Source organism: Mytilus edulis, chromosome 5, assembly GCF_963676685.1.
Source record: "Mytilus edulis chromosome 5, xbMytEdul2.2, whole genome shotgun sequence".
NCBI classification, from domain to species: domain Eukaryota; kingdom Metazoa; phylum Mollusca; class Bivalvia; order Mytilida; family Mytilidae; genus Mytilus; species Mytilus edulis.
The window spans coordinates 85512282-85538262 of NC_092348.1; the positions used below are offsets into that span (position 1 = coordinate 85512282).

General features: G+C 32.0%; 1 protein-coding gene across 2 annotated transcripts in view; it reads left to right on the plus strand.

The window, feature by feature from the left end:
• LOC139525528 (neural-cadherin-like) overlaps positions 1-20747 on the plus strand; it is a 49395-nt gene extending 28648 nt beyond the window's left edge. The window contains exons 15-36 of one of the 2 annotated variants that reach the window (XM_071320925.1): positions 845-1018; positions 1632-1950; positions 2533-2553; positions 3855-4333; positions 4980-5221; positions 5556-5704; positions 5934-6194; positions 6803-7021; positions 7670-7784; positions 8294-8478; positions 9713-9969; positions 10456-10730; positions 11174-11537; positions 12379-12606; positions 13801-14020; positions 14519-14697; positions 15052-15352; positions 15714-15915; positions 16750-16997; positions 17670-17798; positions 18355-18450; positions 18979-19731. In XM_071320925.1, the coding sequence (XP_071177026.1) occupies positions 845-1018; positions 1632-1950; positions 2533-2553; positions 3855-4333; positions 4980-5221; positions 5556-5704; positions 5934-6194; positions 6803-7021; positions 7670-7784; positions 8294-8478; positions 9713-9969; positions 10456-10730; positions 11174-11537; positions 12379-12606; positions 13801-14020; positions 14519-14697; positions 15052-15352; positions 15714-15915; positions 16750-16997; positions 17670-17798; positions 18355-18450; positions 18979-19226 (4911 nt within the window). In that variant the 3' untranslated portion in view covers positions 19227-19731. Of the gene's footprint in view, positions 1-844; positions 1019-1631; positions 1951-2532; positions 2554-3854; positions 4334-4979; positions 5222-5555; positions 5705-5933; positions 6195-6802; positions 7022-7669; positions 7785-8293; positions 8479-9712; positions 9970-10455; positions 10731-11173; positions 11538-12378; positions 12607-13800; positions 14021-14518; positions 14698-15051; positions 15353-15713; positions 15916-16749; positions 16998-17669; positions 17799-18354; positions 18451-18978 lie in introns of both variants that reach the window. The other variant, XM_071320926.1, reaches the window with a different exon arrangement.
• Positions 20748-25981: the final 5234 nt, after the last annotated feature.

Consider the following 25981-nt stretch of genomic DNA (forward strand, 5'->3'; position numbering starts at 1 on the left):
AAGTACTAGAAGTATAGTCTTCACATGTTTCTTCAATAATCTTTGTTTGTTCAGCTTGAGGCGAAAAATTTTGATTTAATAAACAAAAAAAGAATGAGTATTTATAAATTGATAGTACTCTATTATTAGCAGTTTGAATATGAGGAAAAAAATTATAGACACCTTAGTTTGGTGAATGTCGAAACATACTTTAAATAAGAAGTTAGCAGAACTGCTCTATATAATTTTTTGGAAAAAAAAAAAGAGTTTCTAAATATTTCAAAAGATTTTTTACAGTTTTTAGGTGGAATTGTGTAACATTCATTCATTTAATTACATTTTTATGCCCCACCTACAATAGTAGAGGGGCATTATGTTTTCTGGTCTGTGCGTCCGTTCGTCCGTCTGTCTGTCTGTCTGTCTGTCTGTTCGTTCCTTCGTCTGTTCGTTCGTCCGTCTGTCCCGCTTCAGGTTAAAGTTTTTGGTCAAGGTAGTTTTTGATGAAGTTGAAGTCCAATCAACTTGAAACTTAGTACACATGTTCCTTATGATATGATATTTCTAATTTTAAAGCCAAATTAAACTTTTGACCCCAATTTCACGGTCCACTGAACATAGAAAATGAAAGTGCATGTTTCAGGTTAAAGTTTTTGGTCAAGGTAGTTTTTGATGAAGTTGAAGTTCAATCAACTTGAAACTTAGTACACATGTTCCCTATGATATTATCTTTCTAATTTTAATGCCTAATTATATTTTTTATCCAATTTCACGGTCCATTGAACATGGAAAATGATAGTGCGAGTGGGGCATTCGTGTACTTTGGACATATTCTTGTTCACTCAGTGATCTGATTATTATTTTTCAGACCTTCACCCTAACTATAACAGTGAGTGACAGTTTCTATACCAACATGACAACAGCAATACTCCATGTACAAGATGTCAATGATAATGCTCCAGAATTTACTAAGTCAGAGTATGTTATAACATCTGTTGTGGAAGAGGAAACCCCACCCCGGGGAGGACAGTTTCTTGTTCAGGTAAATATAAACTTGTAGAGTACATTATTACTCTGCTCTGTAATTCTTGTATCGCTACTTAGAGACGAGAGTAGGCATTATCAGCAACATCACAATGTGTGAGGAGATGTTATCAAGCATAAATATGTCTTAGGGAGGAGTAAAAGACCAGTAATAGAAAAATAAACAGATAATCAGGTTCTGTTCGTATAGATATCGTAAGATTTAAGCCGCTCAACACAATGTGAAGCATTTTAGGTCGTTCGCTGCGATCACTCGCCAAAAAGGTTCACATTACTGGCTCGGGGGTAATAATATACAATATCAATGTGTAGAAAACCTGATAATCTATACTTGCCCAAGTTTTAACTAATTGTCTAAGGGAGAAAAGACAGCTTTTAAAAGACATCTGTCAATTAACAGATAAATGATAGATAATAAGGGTTTTATTTTGGAGAAATGTATTCAGCAATTGTTACTGGGCTTGAACTGCACACTTTTTATGACAGACAGCCAGATGGACAAACATACCATCTCTTGTGAAGAGTTGTCACAATCATACCATATCTTCTTTTTATACTAAATATAAATATTACAATTTTACTATGTAACAGGTTCAAATGTTTATTTATAGGTTGGTGCAACCGATAAAGACACTGCCAGAACCACAGATTTTGTATACAGTATTAGTAGTGATGACAACAAACCCAATGATCCAACATTCTCCATAGAACCTAAAACTGGTAGGATCTTCTTACTGAAGTCCTTAGATAGAGACTTGCCAAAGGGACGAGCAGAGTACCAGTTTAATGTTCTGGTTGTGGATGAACCTAACTCAGCACAGTCTCTGATTGGTTATGCATATGTCAAGGTCAAACCTATTGACATTAATGATAATCGACCAGAGTTCACCACAAATTTGACTGGTTATGTTCCAGAAAATTCTGCTAAAGGTAAGGGGCTGTATACTTGTAGTAAGGTAAATTTTTGTTAAGCTGAACTTTTTAACGTATATATATATATAAGTAAATGTAAATTATATTGAACATAGTTTGGGTTATAATATATCTATCTGAATAACATTCTTGATCAACTTCTATATCTAGAGCATATGATAGCCCTGAATATTAATGTTGCATTCAATAACTACAGTGGATGTTAACACCAATTTATCGTCTATATATCAATTATATAAATAAATATCATATCATATCATATAAACATGTATTACCATCATTTATATTTGCTGTATGCTGCTTGTTGTTCATGCAAATCTGTGTAGGAATATTACATCAATGAGAGGGCTGGACAGATATGAGGGAACACTGGAATGAGGGGTGGGAGTCAAAGGGAAGAGAGAGAGTAAAATTGGGACATTCTGGGAGATTTTTTTCTTCAATTTTCAACTGGGAATAAGAGGGATGAAAATGGAAGTAGGAGAGAATCTGGATTCTAGCTAGATAATTTTGAATCAGGCCCCTCTGTCCATCCCTCATCTGTTGCTACAGGAGGCTTTAGACATTTTGAATTTTTAGATTTTAGAGACAAAGTATTTGGTATGTATGGTGTTGTGTGCTTTTCAAGGTCAAGGCAGATAATTTTACTTATCAATTGATTTTGATTTTCTGCACAAAGAAAATGCAATATTTTTTCCATCCCTTGCGTTTATTTGACTCTGTCCTGATTTTGCTTTCTGTCATATGTATTTTGCCATAAAATTTTTGTCCACTTTTACTATTTTATGAAAGATATGTTAAATAAATGCTTGTATTGTACACTTTAATTTTGCCACGTTTATTAATTTTTGTGAATGAAGTTTTTATTTTTTCGCTTATTTATCTCATATTAAAATCTTTCCAATTTGTCATCATTATCTGTTTTGTATAAGAATAAGGAGGTGTGGCATGCTTGCCAATGAGACAACAATTCACCAGAGAGTTAAAACTAAGATACATGTAAAAGCAATAATAGGGCACTGTACTGACTTCAACAATCAGAAAGACATATACATTTAGTCAGATAAAAAAGGTCCTGACATGAAAATGTTAAACAGTTCAAACGAGAAAACTAATGTCCTTTTTAAGGTGGAACCCAACACTTTGTATATAATAGATTCTGTTAGTTTAGTTTTCCTAAAATTTTGACAAAATATTTTCTTTGACCTGTTGACAAAAATATAAAAAATTTCAAGAAAAGAATTTACAGGAATTTACTTTTAAATCATTGAGAACTTGATTTCTCTTTATTACTAGAAAGTCATTAAAAGGGTCTTCTGATTTTAAAAGAGTCAACTCCTTTAGGTGTTCTGTACCCCCTCAAAACAATACAAATTACGAAAAACAAATATGTTAGACATGAACCAACAACAATCACAGACTTTGGGCAGGCTCATAAAAAATGTGGCAGAGGTATATGCCAATTAAGTATCACACGTATAAGATATGTATATATATATATCCTCTAAACACACATCCCTTTATATCAGTTTTACACAATGTATTTGTGCACATTGATTTTTATGGTTAAGAGTTTTTAGGTGTAACTGATTATGAAGTACAACATTTCCTAGTTTCATTTTTGAAATTAATCATCATTTATTTTCATTATTTTCATTAAAAGTTTTATAAAATTTCAGATAGTTCACAACCAGTTGACAACATAAGATATTTATTGATTTCCATAAGAATATAATTTTTAAGTGAAAAATAATGTAACCAACTCCCAGTGTATGAAAAATCTAAATATGATTTTAGCTTTTCTTGCCAAGATTGCTGACTATATCTGTTAATTAGTGTGACTCAACATCATTGATGAATCTATAACTGTAAATATATATGTATGAAATGTCTAATTGAAGGTAAGAATGTGATGACAGTGCGAGCTAATGATGTGGACTATGGTAGAAATGGTACAGTACATTATATGATCGGAGACAATCGTCCAGTAGATCCCGAAACTTCAATGAGTCTGTTTCTTATTGATAGAGAAACTGGTCTGATAACGTCTAATACCAACAAACTGGACCGTGAGACATTAGATCGTTATTATCTCCCCATTGTGGCGTATGACAATGGCGTCAATCCACAAAGCTCGACTGCTACAGTGACGGTAGTGGTTACAGATGAGAATGATGAAAGGCCCAAATTTCTACAGAAGATTTATCGTGTTGATTTGTCTGAGAGTCAGTTAAGCGGTCCTGTTGTGTCTGTCGTGGCCACTGATGATGATGTTGATGACAATGCAAAGCTGACATACTCAATAGTGACGCAGAATGATCTGAACTTTTTCTCCATTATAACTTTACCTTCTAATGATGGAGTAATTACAGTCTATAACGTAAGTTGACATTATATACTCATACATACATAGTTGAACTCTATTTTTTCTTTATCAAAATTTTAACTTTTTTTAGTAAAATATCATAAATAATTCTTTTTTAATTAGATATAAGAATATGTGGTATGAGTGCCAATAAGACAACTCTCCATCCAAGTCTTAATTTGTAAAAGTAAACTGTTATAGGTCAAAGTATGATCTTCAACGCAGAACCTAGGCTCACACCAAACAGCAAGATATAAAGGGCCCAAAAAATAACTATTATAAAACCATTCAAATTGGAAATCCAATGGTCTTATCAATATGAAAAACAAGAAAGTTTTGTAAGATGCTTTTAACTTGAAAAAATAAGTAACAAGAGAAGTATCATATGAATTTAAACTCTTTATTTTTAATTTCATAGCCTGTTATTTATGTGCAACATTTCATGAAATGAAATCTTTTAACTCTTCGATCATCAATACATTGTTTATATAAACTAATTCATCTGAGAATAAGAAGAATATTGAAATTACGATAAAGAATAACACTTACAAACAAACAAGAACTTAAAGACACATATTTTAGAAGAAGAAATTAGTTTTAGAGTTATGATTTGAATGCACGTTGCAATACACAATTTAATTGATTTTTTGTTGTGTTTTAGCCTGTTGATTATGAAAACAGAAGCCAGCGGTTCTTCAACCTGACAGTAAAAGCTCGAGATGCTAATCCCAACCATTTTGATATCGCCCATGTTGAAATTACAGTAACTGATGCTAATGATGAAAAACCAGAATTTCTGAAGAAAGTAGAAGTCATCACAAAGGATGAAAATATCCCAGAGAATTCATTGTTACACACCTTCTCAGCACATGATAAAGATAGCCCACCAAATAATGAATTTACGTAAGTAACAAATATTTCAGAAGAAAATTCAGTGCTATATTCCTTTTCATCACACCATAAAGATAGTCTCTAGATAATAGATTAACCCAATATTAGAATATCGCAGAGATTGTCAGTTAAAAACTGGGTTTATAAAGATAAAAATGGCCAATTAAATGATGATTCATGTAAGATTGACAAGTAACTGAATGCATTCAACATAAGGCATCAAAAGCCAAAAGTTCTGGTATAAGGTTAATAACGTTATCTAGAAAAGTAACTAAACATTTTCAACAAATAATCAGTTGGGCCAAGACTTTAAAGAGTAATGTTAATAACTTGATTTTCACTTCAGATTTTCAATAGCTGACCATGCAGACAGGTTTTATGTAGAACAGCATGGAGACTATTGTATGGTCAAGATACAGAATGGACTTGATGGTCAGACATTGGACAGAGAGACTAGTGATCAGTATACAGTTAAAGTTCTAGCTATTGATAAAGGTACAATAATCATGAAAACACTAGTGTAATTCAGTACATGTAGCTAGTGACAGAAATTACACATGAAATTTGATCCGAAATGTAAATTATGAATAACTTTCATTATTGGAAACAGGCTCTGAAATAAAGCAATCAAAAATAATGATGCAATGTAAATATGTAATCTGCAAAATATTATCTCAAATTTGTAAAACATGTAACCAATCAGAACGTTCTTTATAAATTATAGGAATTCCAGCACAGACAGGAACTGCCACATTGTATATAAAAGTAACAGATCTAAATGATGAGGCACCAACCTTCGCCAAACAGTATCGTCCAATCGTAATGGAAGATGAGGACCCATCACATGAACCAGTCATTACTTTCAGTGCCATGGATAGAGATACCAAAAAATATGGTCCACCATTTAAGTTTGAATTACCTCCCTGTAAAAATCCTACATGCAATGAGAACATCAACCGTATGTTTAGTTTGGAATTTGATCCAAGTAAGTGAACTATTGTTGTTGATAATGTTATTTACTGACAGGGTCTTATCCCATGAGCACTTCACTTGAAAATAACTATAAGTATATGAATAGAAGGAGATAAGAGCTATACATCAATGAGACAGCAACCAAGTGACACAAACAAACAAAGGACATCTACAATTTAGAAAATGTTAATAAAGTCGAAGATCTACAGTTACAATAAACAAAAAAAATATTATTTTATAAAAAAAAGAATCCACAAAATAAGCTGCAGTTTAAATGATTGACAGCTTGGATAATTGTATTAAATACAAAATATCAGAATTCACTTTTGTGACTTATGAGAAAGCTTTTCTTTAGCTGTTTTCCGGTGGATTCATTTACATTCATGGGTATCAATTTTCATGGATATTTGTTTTTTATGGTTAGGCCAATCTCTGCTTGCGAAGCCCAGAGAATATTTACAATTTCTTGAACATTTGAATTCATGGTTCACCTAGGCCTGTACCCACAAAACCCACGGAAATTGATATCTAACAAATAATAATGAATCCACAGTATTTTAGTTCACAATTTTTTGTAACTTAATTCTTCATATTTTAATTATTCTTTATTTGTTACATTAGCTGGAGATGGGGGAAATGGAACAGGCAAAGTTATGGCCCTTGGAAAATTTTTCCGTGAAGAACAGAAATTTTATTATTTACCAATCATAATGAAGGATATGGGAGGTAACAACCGATTATCAATGACCGGAACGAGTACACTGACCATAGAGATTGGAGATAAAAACAATAATCAACATTATGATGGATTCAAGGAGATATTTGTATATAATTATAAAGGTATGTATTGCCTTTGATAACAGCTTATGTAGATTTTCAATACACTTTCTCACATTAACAAGTTTGAAGTGTCTGTATCATGGACATCATTTTATATTTTTATGCCGAAGTGGAGAAGGCATTAAGGCAAAAATTGTCTTGTGACATCTGTCATAAAAAAGAATACAGTTTCTATATATTTATGCTAATAGATATAGGAAGATGTGGTGTGAGTGCCAATGAGACAACTCTCCATCCAAATAACAATTTATGAAAGTAAATAATTCAAATCTACTTTAAATTGTTGAATATAAAGAGAGCAAGGCAGCCCTCTTAACTGCAAAGTGGAAAGGGATTAATATACGTTGTAATAACTTGTTTCCCAATCCACTATAATAAGTATGTTTAAACTGAAGAGAAACTTTTACTACGTTTTGTGTTTAGAACCGATGCAAGCTATCTAGCCCATATGTGGAAGGGTGTATACTTATTTACTTCTTTATTCACCTTTTTCATGAATCTTTTGAAGTCTTTTTCTCAGGAACTACAAATTAGAGCTTTTGCAACTAAGCTATGTGTAAGTGTTCAATATTGTAGGATGCACTTTCACATCCATGGCTCATCAACTTTCTGCTTAACAAAGTGTTAATTATTTGTTTAATATTGTAGGTCTGTTTGGAGACATAGAAATAGGCAGAGCTAATGCTGAAGATCTAGATGATTGGGATCATAAGGATAAACTCTATGTCTTCAAAGGACCTAAGGCAATGGCACAGTTCTTCAGGTAAACCTTTTACTATGAAATATAATACTTACAGCAAAGTTTTGGCCAAAATTATTATTTTTTTTATTGCATTTAGAAAACAATTAGTGATGCAAAGAATTGATAAAGTAGAAATATTTAAAAAAAAAAAAAAAAAAAAAATTAGGCACCTCCTTATTTTTAAATTTACACACAAAAGTATCATGTTTTATCATTGTAAAAAAAAAATGACATTAATTTAAAAATGAAAAAATAATCGACATTACACTTGCAAGTGATATGCTGAATGAGTACCAGAACAAGAAATCTTCCCTGATCTTATGGCATGCTACATATTTCAAAAGAGTGCATGCAAACTGAGTTTCCAATCCTTTTACAATTAAAATCTAGTTTGTAAATTATGAAATAAATGGGGAAGTAAAAACCAAAACATTCAACCAAAATTTTCTTACTTATGATGAACATGAAATAACAGTTATGAAAGGGTAAGCATGAACAACTAATCGAACATAAAACTTTATATCTTTCAGTGTAAATGAAGAAACTGGTATGATAACCATGAAGAAAGGGGTACCAGGAGGGGTATTTGATTTTAAGGTGACCGTGTATGATCATGTCGTGTTTAATAAGAAGAATGCAACAGCCTCCATTAAAGTAACAGTAAAGGAAATATCTGATAATGCTGTGTATAGCTCTGGCTCCATAAGATTAACAGGTAATTATGAGCGACTTTATTGTGTAACTTTTGAAGACAAGGTCTTTTTATGCCCCATGTATGGGCATTATGTTTTCTGGTCTGTGCATCCGTGCGTTCGTCTGTCCATTTGTTTGTCTGTCTCTCTGTCCCGTTTCAAGTTAAAGTTTTTGGTTGAGGTAGTTTTTGATGAAGTTGAAGTCCAATCAACTTTAATCTTAGTACACATGTTCCCTATGATATGATCGCTCTAATTTTAATGCCAAATTAGAGTTTTCACCCCATTTTCACTGTCCACTGAACATAGAAAATGATAGTGAGTATGCAGCATCTGTGTACCATAGATACTTCTTGTTGGTCTTATTTTGCTGTTGCATTAGAATATAAAACATTTTGGTGGCACAACAATATTTGCACAAATCAGCAATATTGATATGAAGGGTTCATATATATTTTGATGCACATACTTAACCCCTGGACATAACTTTTGCATTGAATGCATGATAATAACGTCCTGCCAAATAATCAGTTTTTATAGTAATGTTGAGTAAAAATTGATTCCAATTTTCTCAGTACATCTAGTAACTTTTCTTGGATCCTGTATCAAATTTTCAAATCTTTAAATGAGAATTAGCTATAATTTAGAAAAAATGTTAGAAAATGCTTTATTTTTGTTTCAAACTTTTAGAAATATTGAAAGAATTTTTTATTTCTGAACTGAACTTGGCATCCTTTTCAGAATGATATTAATACACTTAACCTCAACTTTGTCAGAGTTTGAGAGGATTTGTCTATTGGTTATTTTAACTTACAGCTAAATTGTATGGACAAGATAACTGAATGTCTGTGTTTGTGGATAACAAAAAAAATTCCATCTAAAAAAACAAAATTTAGCTGAAAGTCTACATGCTAGTGTTAAACATTGGTGATTTATTACTTTTTTGTGTGTGTCTCTTTGACATATGCATCACACCTTTTATTGTATACTGTAAACCAATTATTTTTGCAAGTGATTTAATTTCGTGAGTAGAAAAATAACGCAAATATAAATCTTTGAGACTATTTATAATTTGAATCTTTCCTTTCTATTAAACTACATCAAGTCAATTAGAAAATCAGAAATTAGATAGAGGAAAGTGTAATAAAAAAGGTAAAACACGAAATAAAGTATCCATTCAAAATTGGTTAATGGTGTGCAAATCTAAAACAAGTGTAAACAACAAAACATAACATAACAAAATCCTGATCATTTTAGGTATAACAGCTGAACAGTTTATGGAAAAGCCATCCTACATGGACTCGGCAGGTAAAACACAACATTCGGAGAGTAATTACGAGAAATTTCAGAAGAAGTTAGCAGAGAAATTAGGGGTACCAGTAGAGAATGTAGATATATTCAGTGTTATGGACAATAAGACAATGCAGTATTTAGATATAAGATATGCAGCCCATGGTTCTCCATGGTACCCTCCCAGTAAAATAGATGGCATTGTTACACAGTATAAGACTGAGGTAAGTAGCTTATATACTGGTATGTGTTCAGTAATAATATACTTTTTGTATAAGTTTGTATAAGTTTGTGATCAGATATCTTTAATACAGTAAGTCATATGCTATGAATGGTTGCTTAAGGATGATCTCTTGTAACATTACAGAGAGTTAGTTTCAAGGTGTTTTTTGTAGCCATTTATAAAATTTGTCTTGGAAACTACAAGATTATGATGGAAACAATGTTCTGTAGATTCATAGTTAATTGTGCAAACCTGTATTGGCGGGCGAAACATTTAAATGCTTAACTACAGAGCTTCAAAACATTTGACATTTTGTGGAATATTATTCTATTGGAACTATATAATGTTAAAGAACAGGACTAACAGTATTGCATTTGAAGGGCGAGCAGTATCAAAATCAAGTACAGTTGGACTTTTCTTTAATATTATTTTAAGACTGCTAAACTAAAACACCTAACACTTTGATTTGTTTTATTTCATTCTATAGTTTGAAACAGAATCTGGCGGTAATGTTGCCATGGTGAATATAGACGAATGTTTGAAAGAGATATGCGACAGCGGAGGATGTTCCAATGTTCTGTATGTGGATGAGCATGCTCCAGTGATGATCAACACAAAAGGCAAATCGTTTGTTGGCATAGGAACAAAGATCGTAGCTGAATGTCAATGTCTGGCCAAAAACTTCTCCAAGCCTTTGTCATGTACAGCTGGTTATTGTTTTAATGGAGGAACTTGTTTTAAAGATGACTTTGGTGATCTAAGGTATGAAATATTGTGATGTTGTAATACATTGTAGTCCAACCTATACACAAACATTCAGTGTTTCAATCACAAAAATTTTGTTGATAAGCAATTTAAAAAGAATAGATAATGGTTAGTAGTAAGCACTAAATTTAAGGTTTTGGATTAACATTCTTACTGACTTCAAACTTATGCAAATTGACTATTAAAATGATGTTTGCAAAACAATCACTTTTGAGTCTGTGACGTGACATTAAATGTTTTCAACTATGAGTTGCAGAAATTATGACATGTCCAACGAATAACAAATTTCTAGAGGCTTTTTGTAATCATACTTGGCAAAACCATGAAATCACAAATACCCATAAAGACACAATTTTTCCTTAATCCACAAATACAATGAATCCACAAAAGCCAAAATAGTTAGAATGGTCATAACACAGAAAGAATCTATATATTTTCAGCTGCTCCTGTCATAGTGAATTTAATGGTAAGCGTTGTCAACAGACCCACCATAGTTTTAACAGTGGTTATACAGTATACCAGCCATTAGCCCAGTGTGAGGACAGTACAACTAGTATTGAATTTGTCACCAAAGAAAAAAATGGACTATTGTTTTATAATGGTCCTGTGGATAAAATTAGTCCAGATCATCCTAAAGATTTTATCTCCTTGGAGTTACGAGACGGGTACCCTGTGTTGTACATTAATCATGGAACTGGTACCTTAAAATTACAGTTGGATGGGAAAGGAAAAGATGGTATAACAAGAATGAAAGGGTTAGATGATGGAACCTGGCGTCGTATTGATCTTATTAGGAACGGACAGGTTAGAATTGTATTCGTTTCAGATGTTTTATTTTTTTTTAAATACAGCTGAGTTTAGAATCCAGTTAATCAAAAAGAATCATACAAATATCTTTTTGAAAATTTTTCTCCTGGACGTAATTTTACACAAAAAAATGTGATTATTTTCTAAATTACGGGTGGAATGGAGTTAAGTCAAACAATGTTTTCCTCTCATTTAATGTGGTGGAGTAAAGATTTATAATTTTGTTGTCAAATTCATCAAAGATGCTTAAACTATATCAAACTATAATACTATGAAGAACAGTCACATCAATAAATGGTAAATAACATTATAATAAAATTGAGAATGGAAATGGGGAATGTGTCAAAGAGACAACAACCCAACCGTAGAAAAAACAACAGCAGAAGGTCACCAACAGGTCTTCAATGTAGCGAGAAATTCACGCACCCAGAGACGTCCCTGAGCTGGCCCCTAAACAAATAAATACTAGTTCAGTGATAATGAAAGCCATACTAATTTCCAAATTGTACACAAGAAACTAAAGTTAAAATAATACAAGACTAACAAGGCCAGAGGCTCCTGACTTGGGACAGGCGCAAAAATGCATATATAATTGATGTTTTTTGGCTGAAGGTTTTACAGACAGAAAGTTTTCTTCTGGAGATCATAAACAGAAAGACCATATCATTTTATTGCTGAATTGTTTAAAAGAAACAAATTATCTGAACAAATACAATTGCACTTGGTTAATTATTGAAACTTTGTATGTCATAAAAACATGATATATCTCTGACCTATCTGTAAACATTATTTAAAAAAAAAGTTAAAAATAAATGTAGATATAAATATATATTTGTAGCATGTAACTATGATTGTGGACCACTGTGCATCAGCCACCTCAGGCAGTACCCCGTCTCAAGACAGGAAGTCATGTGAGATCAGCGGTAAAACACTGGGACGTAACAAATACCTGAATGTGAACACAGTGTTACAGATGGGTGGGCGTTATAGTGTACCAGCCTTCCCTACAGGGATCACAAACCACAGATTTAATGGATGTATAAGGAACTTCTACCACAATGGAGAGGTAAATATAATAATAGTAGTAACAAACTGTAGACTTAGGCTACAGGGATCACTAATCACAGGTTTAATGGATGTATAAGGAACTTCTACCACAATGGAGAGGTAAGTATAATAATAGTAGTAACAAACTGTAGACTTAGGCTACAGGGATCACTAATCACAGGTTTAATGGATGTATAAGGAACTTCTACCACAATGGAGAGGTAAGTATAATAATAGTAGTAACAAACTGTAGACTTAGGCTACAGGGATCACTAATCACAGGTTTAATGGATGTATAAGGAACTTCTACCACAATGGAGAGGTAAGTATAATGATAGTAGTAACAAACTGTAGACTTAGGCTACAGGAATCACTAATCACAGGTTTAATGGATGTATAAGGAACTTCTACCACAATGGAGAGGTAAGTATAATAATAGTAGTAACAAACTGTAGACAGGCTACAGGAATCACTAATCACAGGTTTAATGGATGTATAAGGAACTTCTACCACAATGGAGAGGTAAGTATAATAATAGTAGTAACAAACTGTAGACTTAGGCTACAGGGATCACTAATCACAGGTTTAATGGATGTATAAGGAACTTCTACCACAATGGAGAGGTAAATATAATAATAGTAGTAACAAACTGTAGACTTAGGCTACAGGGATTACAAACCACAGATTGAAAGGATGTATAAGGAACTTTTATCAGAATGGAGAGGTAAATACTATAAAAAATTTCATGAGTCTAAAGGGTTTCTCTCGATTTACCTTCATTAAGAATGTTTGATGCTAATATTTGAGAGCCAAAATAATGAATAGCAAAATCCAACTAAAATCACATTTGTCTGAAGGAAACTCAAACCTATAATAAAATAAAAGATGATCTTTTGATAGCTGATATTACTATCACTGTACTGATAATATACTTTACTACAAGCACAAGATGTGAATAGAAAGATGGGACAGCTCATTATCATGTAAATAGTGAATGCAAGGAAAGTTATATAGTTTTTCATAGACTAGAATTTTAGATATAGATATATACACTTCTTTTAGATACAGAGAGACTGCACTAAGAGAGATAGATTTTTTAAGATTTAATCTTTTTAACTATTATTTCAAGTCCATTTTAAGATATGTGAAGAATTTATATTTACTCTTTGAATGAACTGGAGCCTTAAAAGAAATTGTCAATATTGATTTTCAGCTTTATGACTTACATACAAGTAAGAATCACCCTGGAGAAAATCACCAGAATGGCTGTCAGAGAGAGGACGCTATATGTGGCCGTGCTTCAATCAATAGTGTATCTAAATGTGGACAACATGGGACTTGTGAGATGGTCAATTGGTATGACAATGATGTCCAGTGTGTCTGTAATCCTGGGTATAGACCTGCAGATAAAAACTCTATAAGATGTCAGCTTGGTAAGTGTGAGCTCTCTGAAAAATATTCAATCAAAAAGTTAGTACTATGGATGTATTTATTTTCGTTGATACCATCCTTTGTGAATTTAAGAAAAGAAATATGTTTGTTGATACTTGATTTCATAATTTTGCCATTGAAACATTGCAGACATACCAGTAAGAAAGGATAGTCAATTAAGATTGGAGTAGAACACCGCTGCCCTTGCATGGTTGGAACCTCAGTGTTTACAGGCTAGTGATACAGTAGATGAAATACTACACTGCCACTGAGACCCCACATCAACTTGAAGTAGTATGATATAAGATTTGTTTTATTTCTCTGTTCTTATATATAACCTCTGTTCATAGTTGAATTGGACAGGTAATCTATCTGGTCAGTCTTGTTTGCTGCCATATAAATAAAATCTTCAATAAGTCACTGAGGGTTCATATGGCTTAAATTGTAAACAGAAAAATGCGCACTTTCATATACTTAACTTGGAATGCTATCTTTTTTAGCAACCACTGTGAGAGATTTCAATACATCTGCCTTCATGGTATGGGATCTGAAGGACCAATTTCTAACAAGTAGACATCCACAGAAGTTAAGTCTACAGCTAAGATTCAGGACCAGAGATTTTGATGGAGGAGTATTATTACATCTTCCTTCCACTGGAAATGAATTCATTACACTGGAGGTAAGATCAGGATCATCTTTAAAATGAAGTAGACTCAGGCAAATGTGATACCCAAAAATATCCCATTATCCAATATATTCTAATAGACGATAAATAGAATATTCATCAATATTCTACAATAATAAGTATACCCTATCTGAGATGTTACTAGCCCTGACTACCGCTATATATAGGAAAGGGCAGGAGGGATTTTTATCAGAACTTTAAAAGTCTTTATATCTCCACGATATTCAATTGAAAATACTGCAAAAGCAAAAACTGAAAAAGTGTATAATAATTTTTACAAGACGAACATAAGTAGCATATAATGATTTAAATCTTTAAAATGTATTATCACTTTTTTTTTCATTTCAGATTGTAAATAACCATGTCCAGGGTAGATATAACTTAGGAAGCCATGATAGTTCAGTTAGTAATGTTATAGCATTGTCAGAAGCTGTGGCTAACAATGGACAATGGCATACTGTTACACTGACCAGGTCTGGACAATGGATTCAACTCAAAATGGACAGTGGTGAAGGCCGTTTCTTCAATGAGACATTCGACAACACATACAATGGAAAGTCTTTTATGCTAAGTAGAGACAGAATTGTGTCTGGATCCAGAGTAGTGTGGGATCCCAATGCAAGATTTGAAGCTCGAGGTCTTAGTGATAGTAAGTTTAAGTTTATATATATATATATATTGTCCTAGGTGAAAAGAAATATTTCAGCTTTTTACTATATTTTTTCTAGAAGTTAGGAGAAAAATAATTTCTGTTAGATAATTGATAAAAAAGGGTTTTGTTGTTGAAAAATTCCTTAAGTGAGATAATATCTACATCCTTTAATCTGTGTCATATATGTTTCCTCAACAGTAACTTGAGTTCAAATAGTTTAAATCTTAAAATACTTTGTTTCTACTATGATAAAACTATATTTCTTGTCATATTATATTCAAAGTTTACTCTTCTCTTACCTCGGATAAATTTGATTTAAAATAACGATCTTATTAAAGATTTGTTTCTTTCAACACAGCCTGTGTAACTGATATCAGAGTAGACAACAAATGGTTCCCTATGAAGATGGAAGAGAGTACCGAAAGTCCTGCAGCTGTGATGACCATCAGTTCTAATGTCAGAATGGGATGTTATCGACCTGACTGCAATGGTGTTGTATGTCAAGCTGGCAAACCAATTAGAAAGGAATGTTACCCCTTATGGGGCACCTATGAGTGCAGGTAATAATACATAGATACAACTGATGTTTGATAAGCAATTGTCAATGTTGTTTACATTCTCATTTTGATCATGTACAAGTGTTTACGTGATTTGATTAAGTTCTGATAAACCCATAATTTCATATGTTCTTTTGAATAAGATTTCTTTCAGTGTAAGGGGGCCGAGTAGTATAAGTAGAAGTTACTACTGTAACCACTAGCCAGTCAGCATTGAGGTTTTGAGTTCAAACCTCGACTCTAATCTCAATTGACTATGATTGTCAGTATTCCTATCAAAGGTGGGTGGTTTTCTCCGGGCACTCTGACTTCCACCACCAATAAAAAACCTGCCACAAAATAGCCCAAAAGCGGTGCTTAAAAGTGGCATTAAAACACAGAAAATCAAATCGTATCATTCAGGGTAAAATCCACCCACCGAAACCTGTTGTAAGTTCATGCTGAACACCGCCAACTTCCATTCAGTCATTCCTGGCACAGCTATAAAATGTTCAAAATGGTGTCTTTTTAAGATGTTGATAATAGAGAGAACTGTATTGAACTATAATGCTGGAGCAAAGAAACTAAATATTTTATAATAGATGATGTGAGAGAAATGAACAAATTATTGAATAAACATGACATCCTACAAATGATATTTTTACAGTAAAAAGTAAGAAAACATCATTGCATCAACACTATTCTATTGTTAAGACCATATGTTGATTTTGAGATGTATGTTTGTTTTTGCTGTTATGCTGTATTATTGACATGTATCCACATCTTGTATTCATATCAATCTATCAAGTAAACATTTGTGAGTTCCATTGAATATTTTTATATATTTTCTATCCTCAGATGTCCAAATCACAGTACACCAATATCTAGTGTTGCTTGTGATAAGATTCTTTATTGTAAAGCAAAGAACCCCTGTTATTCTGGAGGAAAGTGTATAGAGCTTCCATTCCCTAAGACATTCCGTTGCAAATGTCCACCTGGATGGACCGGAGAACTATGTAATCAACAAGCCATTGCAGAGGTAGCGCAAGGAGGGGTCACCACAGAACTACTTGTCATTATATTTGTCAGCATATTTGCAGTATCGTGTAAGTGTGATATACCACTGTTATACAATAATTATAGATTATCGTTGGTCATTATAACAAAGTTGATTTTCTCCCTTGAGCTGGTAAGCAATCGAGTCGAGGTGACCAATGATCATCTTTTTATCTTTTTTTTACCTGTGACGACTGGCACGAGAGTCCTTAGTTTCTAGCAATAATTTTTCATATCACTCTACTGTGTTGAGAAAGGAAATTATCAGTTAGTGAGATCAAAGGAAAATTTTGTAAAATAGTGATAATACCCTTTATAGTAGCATATACAGGGATTCTCTTTCATTCAGTTTAGGTTACGCAAAAAGGCAGCACCCATGACCTACTAGTTATTATATTTGTCATCAATACAATGACAACATTGCAGCATTGTATAAATTTGATACATCCTATTAACTATTATAATGACTTTGGATTCAAGAACTTACTGTGGTTTTTTGTTAACATATACAGTGAAAATATATTGACAGGTTGTTAGTTGTTCGTATTATTGTAATAAATTAATGCATTAAACTAATTTGATTCTATGAAAATGATAGATTATCAAGTTCTATTGCCAGTGATAATAGCATTCCTGTTTTGAACATCAAACTAAGCCTTATATTTTCAAAGATAGCCATAATAGGATTCCAATTTATATCAAGCTTAACTATATAATTTCAGTGATAGCCTTGATAGCGTTCCTATTAATAACTCGTTGTAACAAGAGAGAAGGAGATAAGTCTATACTGTATGATGATCAGTATGATGACATCAGAGAAAATGTTATAGATCATGATGAGCAAGGAGCAGGTAAATTAGCATTTAAAGAGTGTTAAATTCATGTAATTTTTGGGGCCCTTTATAGCTTGATTTCGGTGTAAGCCAAGGCTCTGTGTTGAAGACCTTACTTTGTCCTATTATAGTTTACTTTATAAATTGTGATTTGAATAGAGAGTTGTCTCATTGGCACTCATACCACATCTTCTTTTATATCTATCATCTATTTGACTCAAATCCTTATATTTGATTTATAACATATTAAAACATATAACCAATTACAAGAAGTCGAAAATAAACAATTAACAATGCATGTGTATTTTGTGTGTTCTTTTGTCTAGAAGCCATCTAAAAAAAAAACCACCAGGATGACCTCCCTCAACTGCCAATGGTCATATTACCTGATATAAATACAAACATTATTATAAAATATGGTGCTCACATTTTAGACATTATTACATAGCTAAGCTTTTATTGTTTTTAAGTTTGGGGTTTCACTTTTTACTCTTATGCTTGTACTTATGACCATTAATAAAATGTTCTATCTGTTTTACTTAGGCTACATTGAATGTTATTTTTTTTTTAATAGGTGAAGAAGACAAAGATATTTATGATGTTTCTAGATTACGTAGAGCAGATATGCCATACATGGATAAAGGTTACATGTTACTGCCAAATGGGAAAGGTAAAATCAATTCTTGTCCTGGTGTCTAGTAAATAAGTCTTAATTATTGTCAGTTTTATGTAGACAATGAAAAATTAAAAATATTTATATTAAAAATTAGATGTACCATTACAACAACAAAAAAAGAATGAGAACCAAATGCCTATAAATGGTCATGCTATCATGTGTACTAGATATATATGTTATTCAATGTTTGTCTGTAAAATCCTATAAGTGGCACTTCTTGTGATGTACGTGTATCTTAATTGCCATGATAGAAATTATACAAAACTATAGTATGCAATCAGAGTAGCATGGATAAAAAAAATGTACCTCATTTTCACAGAAACATGTCAGTGCAAACACAGATTTTTCTAAGGCAATCAAACAAAAATTTTACAAATGTTGTTTGGCTTAAAAGTTGATTGTTTTATTTTAGATCCTTATGGAGAGGACGTAGAGCATTTTATTAAAAGTTGATCGTTTTATTTTAGGTCCTCATGAAGAGGGTGTAGAGCATTTTATTAAAAGTTGATTGTTTTATTTTAGGTCCTTATGGAGAGGGTGTAGAGCATTTTATTCACGACAGACTAGACAAAGCAGATGAAGATGGTCCCCCACATGATAACGTCATGGAGTTTGCCTACGAGGGTGGGGACACAGACGTTGGTTCTCTTAGTTCTCTAAACACATCAACTGATGGGGACCAAGACTATAATTATTTAGAGGACTGGGGTCCAAAGTTTTCTAAGTTAGCCAATATGTATGGAGGGGGAGAGGGAGAGGAGGATTTGTAGCATGAGATGACCAAAGACATTTGCACCCCCTAATCATTACATTGTATCTAGAGGAGATTTAATCTCAGAACATATATAATCATTTTAATCAACTTATGTCTAGGGATAGACTTGATGTATTAACATAATGAGATCAAATCTCATTTAAAAAACGTATGTGTCATAATCAACCAGTTCATACATGTTAAACTCTAGATGTAACATACAGAAATACACCATTCAGTTTTTTACATGAACAATTTCCTTTGTAAATATGTGATCACAATCAACCAGTTCATACATGTTAAACTCTAGAAATGCACCAATCAGTTTTCTACATAAAAAATTTCCTGAAATATGTGATACAAGAAGATAAGTTGTTCTTATGTAAAGAAATGTTTAAGCTACATTATATCAGAAATACAAGATTAACTAAAAAAGACATTAGAATAGTCTGTCTTGTTGTATTCATATATTTAGTCATACGTACATAAACTGGGGAAATATTTAACATTCCGAAGAAAAATACAACGGAGACAATGTATGTGAGATGATAAACTAAAGATAATCATTGATCATTACTATGGGTATATTAAATCCTTTATGTCATGTTTATTACATGCAAAACAATACGGATATATAGTGTTTACTCAAATGAAAAATCAAAGTAGTATTATACAACTCAGTGATTGAGAATATTTGAACTCATAATATGACGTCCACTTGTGAAATGACATTTGTACATCAGAATTGAAGACTTGAAAGAGTTTAGTGCAAAGAAGGGTTGATTCTTGTCAAAGGAAGTCTTTAAAAGCAAAGTTTTAATTAATCATAAAGCTTTATACCATTTGTTATATGTGATCAAAGATTTTTTTGGTTAATATAAATGAAAGTTTTGACATCAGTCATGTATCTAATCAATCAAGTTTTTCGAAACATGATATATCAGACCAAATATTATCACATGTATTTGAAATCAAATTAATTGTGATGCTGTGTTGCAACATATAATCATTATTATTATCATTGTCCAAATGTTTTCTATTTTTGATACCATCAAATCATACATCGAATGAGACATTTTTTGCCTTTCATGAATTGTTATAAGACACCTGATTAATGGTACAGTTCTATTTTAAGATAAATGGGTATTTTTGCAAAATGTGTATGGGTTTGTTTGACATCCAAGTATTAGCTTTCTTAAAAGTCATGTAATTCTACTATTAATACTTTATTCAATTTTTAAAGACTTGCAACCCTTCCATACATTTGTTTTGGAAAAAAACCCAGTCTAAAACAATCTGAGAATATGTCTTTTTTTATTATTATTACCCACCTAGCAATGGACTTGCGAGCCTGATAATTTCTTGCCAATAATTACCATGGTTACTATATTTGTCGTACAAGTAGTAATGCCTTAATTTGAATGTTTTTGGCAAAAATGTTACTAAAAATAGCATTACAAAAAAGTGCTGTCATTTAGCTCAATATTGCTGTTTGAAATTTAAGTTAAATATTTGTGAATATATACGTGTCAGATAATATTTTTTTAGCTCACCTGACCTGAAAGGTCAAGTGAGCTTTTCTCATCACTTGGCGTCCGTCGTCTGTAAACTTTTACAAAAATCTTCTCCTCTGAAACTACTGGGCCAAATTCTACCAAACTTGACCACAATCATCCTTGGGGTATCTAGTTTAAAAAATGTGTGGCGTGACCCGTCAAACCAACCAAGATGGCTGCCATGGCTAAAAATAGAACATAGGGGTAAAATGCAGTTTTTGGCTTATAACTCAAAAACCAAAGCATTTAGAGCAAATCTGACATGGGGTAAAATGGTTGATCAGGTCAAAATTTATCTGCCTTGAAATTTTCAGACAAATAGGACAACCTGTTGTTGGGTTGCTGCCTGTGAAATGGTTATTTTAAGGAAATTTTGCAGTTTTTGGTTATTATCTTGAATACTATTATAGATAGAGATAAACTGTAAACAGCAATAATGTTCAGCAAAGTAAGACCTACAAATAAGTCAACATGACCAAAATTGTCAGTTGACCCCTTAAGGAGTTATTGCCCTTTATAGTCAATTTTTAACAACTTTTCGTCATTTTATGTAACTTTTCTAAAAATCTTCTTCTCCAAAACTGCTTTGCCAACTTTAACCAAACTTGGCCACAATTATCATTGTGGTTTATTGTTTAAAAAATGTGTCCAATGACCCAGCCTGCCAAACAAAATGGCCGACATGGCTAAAATTAGAACATAGTGGTAAAATGCAGTTTTTGCTTTATATCTTTGAAACTAAGACATTTAGGGCAAATCTTTCAAGATTTAAATGTCCATCAGAATAAGATATATCCCCTCACAAATTTTGAGTTGAATCGGACAACCTGTTGTTGGGTTGCTGCCCTAAAATTGGTGATTTTAAGGAAATTTTGCAGTTTTTATACGACCGCAAATTTTGAAAAAATTTTCGTCGTATATTGCTATCACGTTGGCGTCGGCGTCGGCGTCGTCGTCGTCCGGCGTCCGAATACTTTTAGTTTTCGCACTCTAACTTTAGTAAAAGTGAATGGAAATCTATGAAATTTTAACACAAGGTTTATGACCACAAAAGGAAGGTTGGTATTGATTTTGGGAGTTTTGGTCCCAACATTTTAGGAATTAGGGGCCAAAAAGGGCCCAAATAAGCATTTTCGTGGTTTTCGTACTATAACTTTAGTTTAAGTTAATAGAAATCTATGAAATTTTGACACAAGGTTTATGACCACAAAAGAACGGTTGATATTGATTTTGGGAGTTTTGGTCTCAACAGTTTAGGAATTAGGGGCAAAAAAAGGGCCCAAATAAGCATTATTCTTGGTTTTCGCACAATAACATTATTTTAAGTAAATAGAAATCAATGAAATTTAAACACAATGTTAATGACTACAAAAGGAAGGTTGGTATTGATTTTGGGAGTTTAGGTCCCAACAGTTTAGGAATTAGGGGCCAAAAAGGGACCCAAATAAGCATTTTTCTTGGTTTTCGCACCATAACGTTAGTATAAGTAAATAGAAATCTATGAAATTTAAACACAAGGTTTATGACCATAAAAGAAAGGTTGGGTTTGATTTTGGGAGTTTTGGTCCCAACATAATAAGGGGCCCAAAGGGTCCAAAATTAAACTTTTGTTTGATTTCATCAAAATTGAATAATTGGGGTTCTTTGATATGCTGAATCTAACTGTCATGACTGTGTATGTAGATTCTTAACTTTTGGTCCCGTTTTCAAATTGGTCTACATTAAGGTCCAAAGGGTCCAAAATTAAACTTAGTTTGATTTTGACAAAAAATGAATCAGTTAGGTTCTTTGATATGCTGAATCTAAAAATGTACTTAGATTCTTGATTATTGGCCCAGTTTTCAAGTTGGTCCAAATCGGGGTCCAAAATTAAACTTTGTTTGATTTCATCAAAAATTGAATAAATGGGGTTCTTTGATATACCAAATCTAACTGTGTATGTAGATTCTTCATTTTTGGTCCTGTTTTCAAATTGGTCTACACTAAAGTCCAAAGGGTCCAAAATTAAACTTAGTCTGATTTTAACAAAAATTGAAATCTTGAAGTTCTTTGATATGCTGAATCCAAAAATGTACTTAGATTTTTGATTATGGGCCCAGTTTTCAAGTTGGTCCAAATCAGGATCTAAAATTATTATATTAAGTATTGTGCAATAGCAAGTCTTTTCAATTGCACAGTATTGCGCAATGGCAAGAAATATCTAATTGCACAATATTGTGAAATATCAATTTTTTTTTAATTAGAGTTATCTTTCTTTGTCCAGAATAGTAAGCAAGAAATATCTAATTGCAAAATATTGTGCAAAAGCAAGATTTTTTTTTAATTGGAGTTATCTTTCTTTGTCCAGAATCAACTTAAATCTTTGTTATATACAATATACAATGTATATTCACTTTTTACTACCAACTGATAAATTAAAATAATCTTTACCATTCAGTGATAACAAGCAGTTTTTTTACATCTTAATATTTTATGATGTATTTAAATGAGTAGTTATTGTTGCAAACTCCATTAGAAATTTTAATTGAGATTAGTTTTGGAATAAGGGAAAGGGGGATGTGATTAAAAAAATTGGGTTCAATTTTTCTCATTTGAAATTTCATAAATAAAAAAGAAAATTTCTTCAAACATTTTTTTGAGAGGATTAATATTCAACAGCATAGTGAATTGCTCTAAGAGAAACAAAAATTTTAAGTTCATTAGAACACATTCATTCTGTGTCAGAAACCTATGCTGTGTCAACTATTTAATCACAATCCAAATTTAGAGCTGAATCCAGCTTGAATGTTGTGTCCATACTTGCCCTAACCGTTCAGGGTTCAACCTCTGCGGTCGTATAAAGCTACGCCCTGCGGAGCATCTGGTTGGTTATTATCTTGAATACTATTATAGATAGAGATAAACTGTAAACAGCAATAATGTTCAGCAAAGTAAGATCTACAAATAAGTCAGCATGATCAAAATTGTTAGAGGACCCCTTAAGGAGTTATTGCCCTTTATAGTCAATATTGAACAACTTTTCGTCATTTTTGTAACTTGTATAAAAATCTTTTCTAAAACAACTTGGCCAAATTTAACCAAACTTGGCCACAATCATAATACTAGGGTATCTATTTAAAAAAAAAGTGTCTAATGACCCCGCCTACCAACGAAGATGGCCAACATCAGTAAACACATTAACAGGTGAGCGACACAGGCTCTTGAGAGCCTCTAGTTTCTGCTTGGCAACAAAGGAAAATTTAAATTGCAGAAATAGAGTAGGTTGTGAGAATAGTGCAATATCACATAGTTGTGTTGTGTTGTTGATTTATATTGTAGATTTTTAGTTGCAATAACTCAGCAATGTAAGTTGTCTCAATAAGTCAGTATTATTTTCAAGGTTGTGGCAATATTTTACATTTTTTTTTTCTAAATTTTTTTTTTTTACAGATTTTTCATTTGGTTTGTATATGCTACAACTGTTCTGTTAGCATTTGCATAGCTAAAGGAGCATTAACCTTCCGTCAATAAATCTGTTTTGTAATATTTTGTTCTTAAAATGTATGTTCAAGTTGTAGCCAGCTTTCATAGATACTTGCTATTTTCGTATTATAAACTTTCTAATGTGAACCATGATGATAAAAATATCTGTATTTATAGAATATACAATATGGAACATAATAAAGCGCCAATACCAAAAATGAAGTACATGTATTAGAATTTCATGTGCTGTTTAAAATTATAATTCATATAGGGGTAATTAGCATTCTTCATATACATATCAAGCTGTCAATCGCCAAAATTGTAGAATTTTTGTCACAGAGATATCGTTGTTTGTTGTTTTTATGATGCATGTATAGTTCTGTAATTCTAGACTCTGCAGTCATTTATATATACTGCAAGAATTTGGAGATATAAGTACTGTGAGAATGTATACATGTTGGAAAAAAAGGTTGTGAATAGTTTGAATTTTGTTGTTAGAATAATGTTTTTTTCTTCAGATTGTGCTATAGATGTAGTTAAATCTTGGCTGTTTCTGTATTTATCGATTTTGTCTTCTGTCCTTAAACCTCATTTCGTAATATGTCATTTTACCAAATACATGTACCTGAAACTAAATTTAATACTTTTACATCAAGTTAACATAATTGTACTTTATTTTTATTGTTTAAAGACTGCAGTGATCTCTACATGTCTTTTGGGTATTTTTACATATGGTTGTGGTCTCCATTTATTCATAGTTGCACTTGAATACAATGAACTAATTATTTATTTTGTTCAGAAAAATAAATAATATTTTGTCTTAGATTTCTTCTGATGAAAGTTATTATAGAAATTTAGATTCCATTATTCAGACTTTCAAAATAGTAAATTAAAACAAAATTGGGTGGTTCTTTTTCTATACTTGTTTTATAGTTACACAAATTTACATACGAGAATTGGGAGCAAGTTAAGTATGAGTGAAGTTATTAATATATACAGTGTGCATTTGTGTAATCACATGCTTTTGTACATAGGAAAGAAAATATTTTGTGAGCCAATCAAGATAATCTCTGTTTTCATTAAAACTATATTATTCAGTTTAAATGACTATCTTTTCAACTTATGTCTTTTCCATCAATAGAGAAGATCAAGCAAATTTCATGTGTGATGATGTGTTTGGTGAAAACAGAGAACTTCTTGATGTTAACATGTTGAGCTAGATATTGTGCAAGTTATTGTTAAATCATTGTTCATATCTTATTAATAATTTATTCATTTTAATTATGATTTGCATGTTGTTATTTAAAATCATCTTGCATTCCACTTTATAAATTAAATGAAGTATGTGTCCTGTCCTCAACTACAAGCATCTGTCTCTATGATGAACGTTTATTTTCTTCTTTACTTACAGAATGAGTATTGAGACTTATAGTGTGATCTTTTCAGACCACTTTAATGGAATATTAAATTATTTGTACTGTTCCAGAACTAATTAAGGAGATAAAGAATAAAAATGACGAAAAATTATAGTCTCTGAAGTTAAATTATTTATTTTCCTTTCAAATTTACGGAAGGAACACGTTTAATCTGATAAACTATTGCTGACTGAATTAGTCTTCCTTGTTATTTTATAAAGAGAAGAATCAATTTATCTAAGCATGTATAAAATCTGTACTTATCAATTAGCATTATTTGTCATAGTAGCTTTAAAGTGCTATACTTCACCTAACATTGTAATCTAGGGTAATAATTA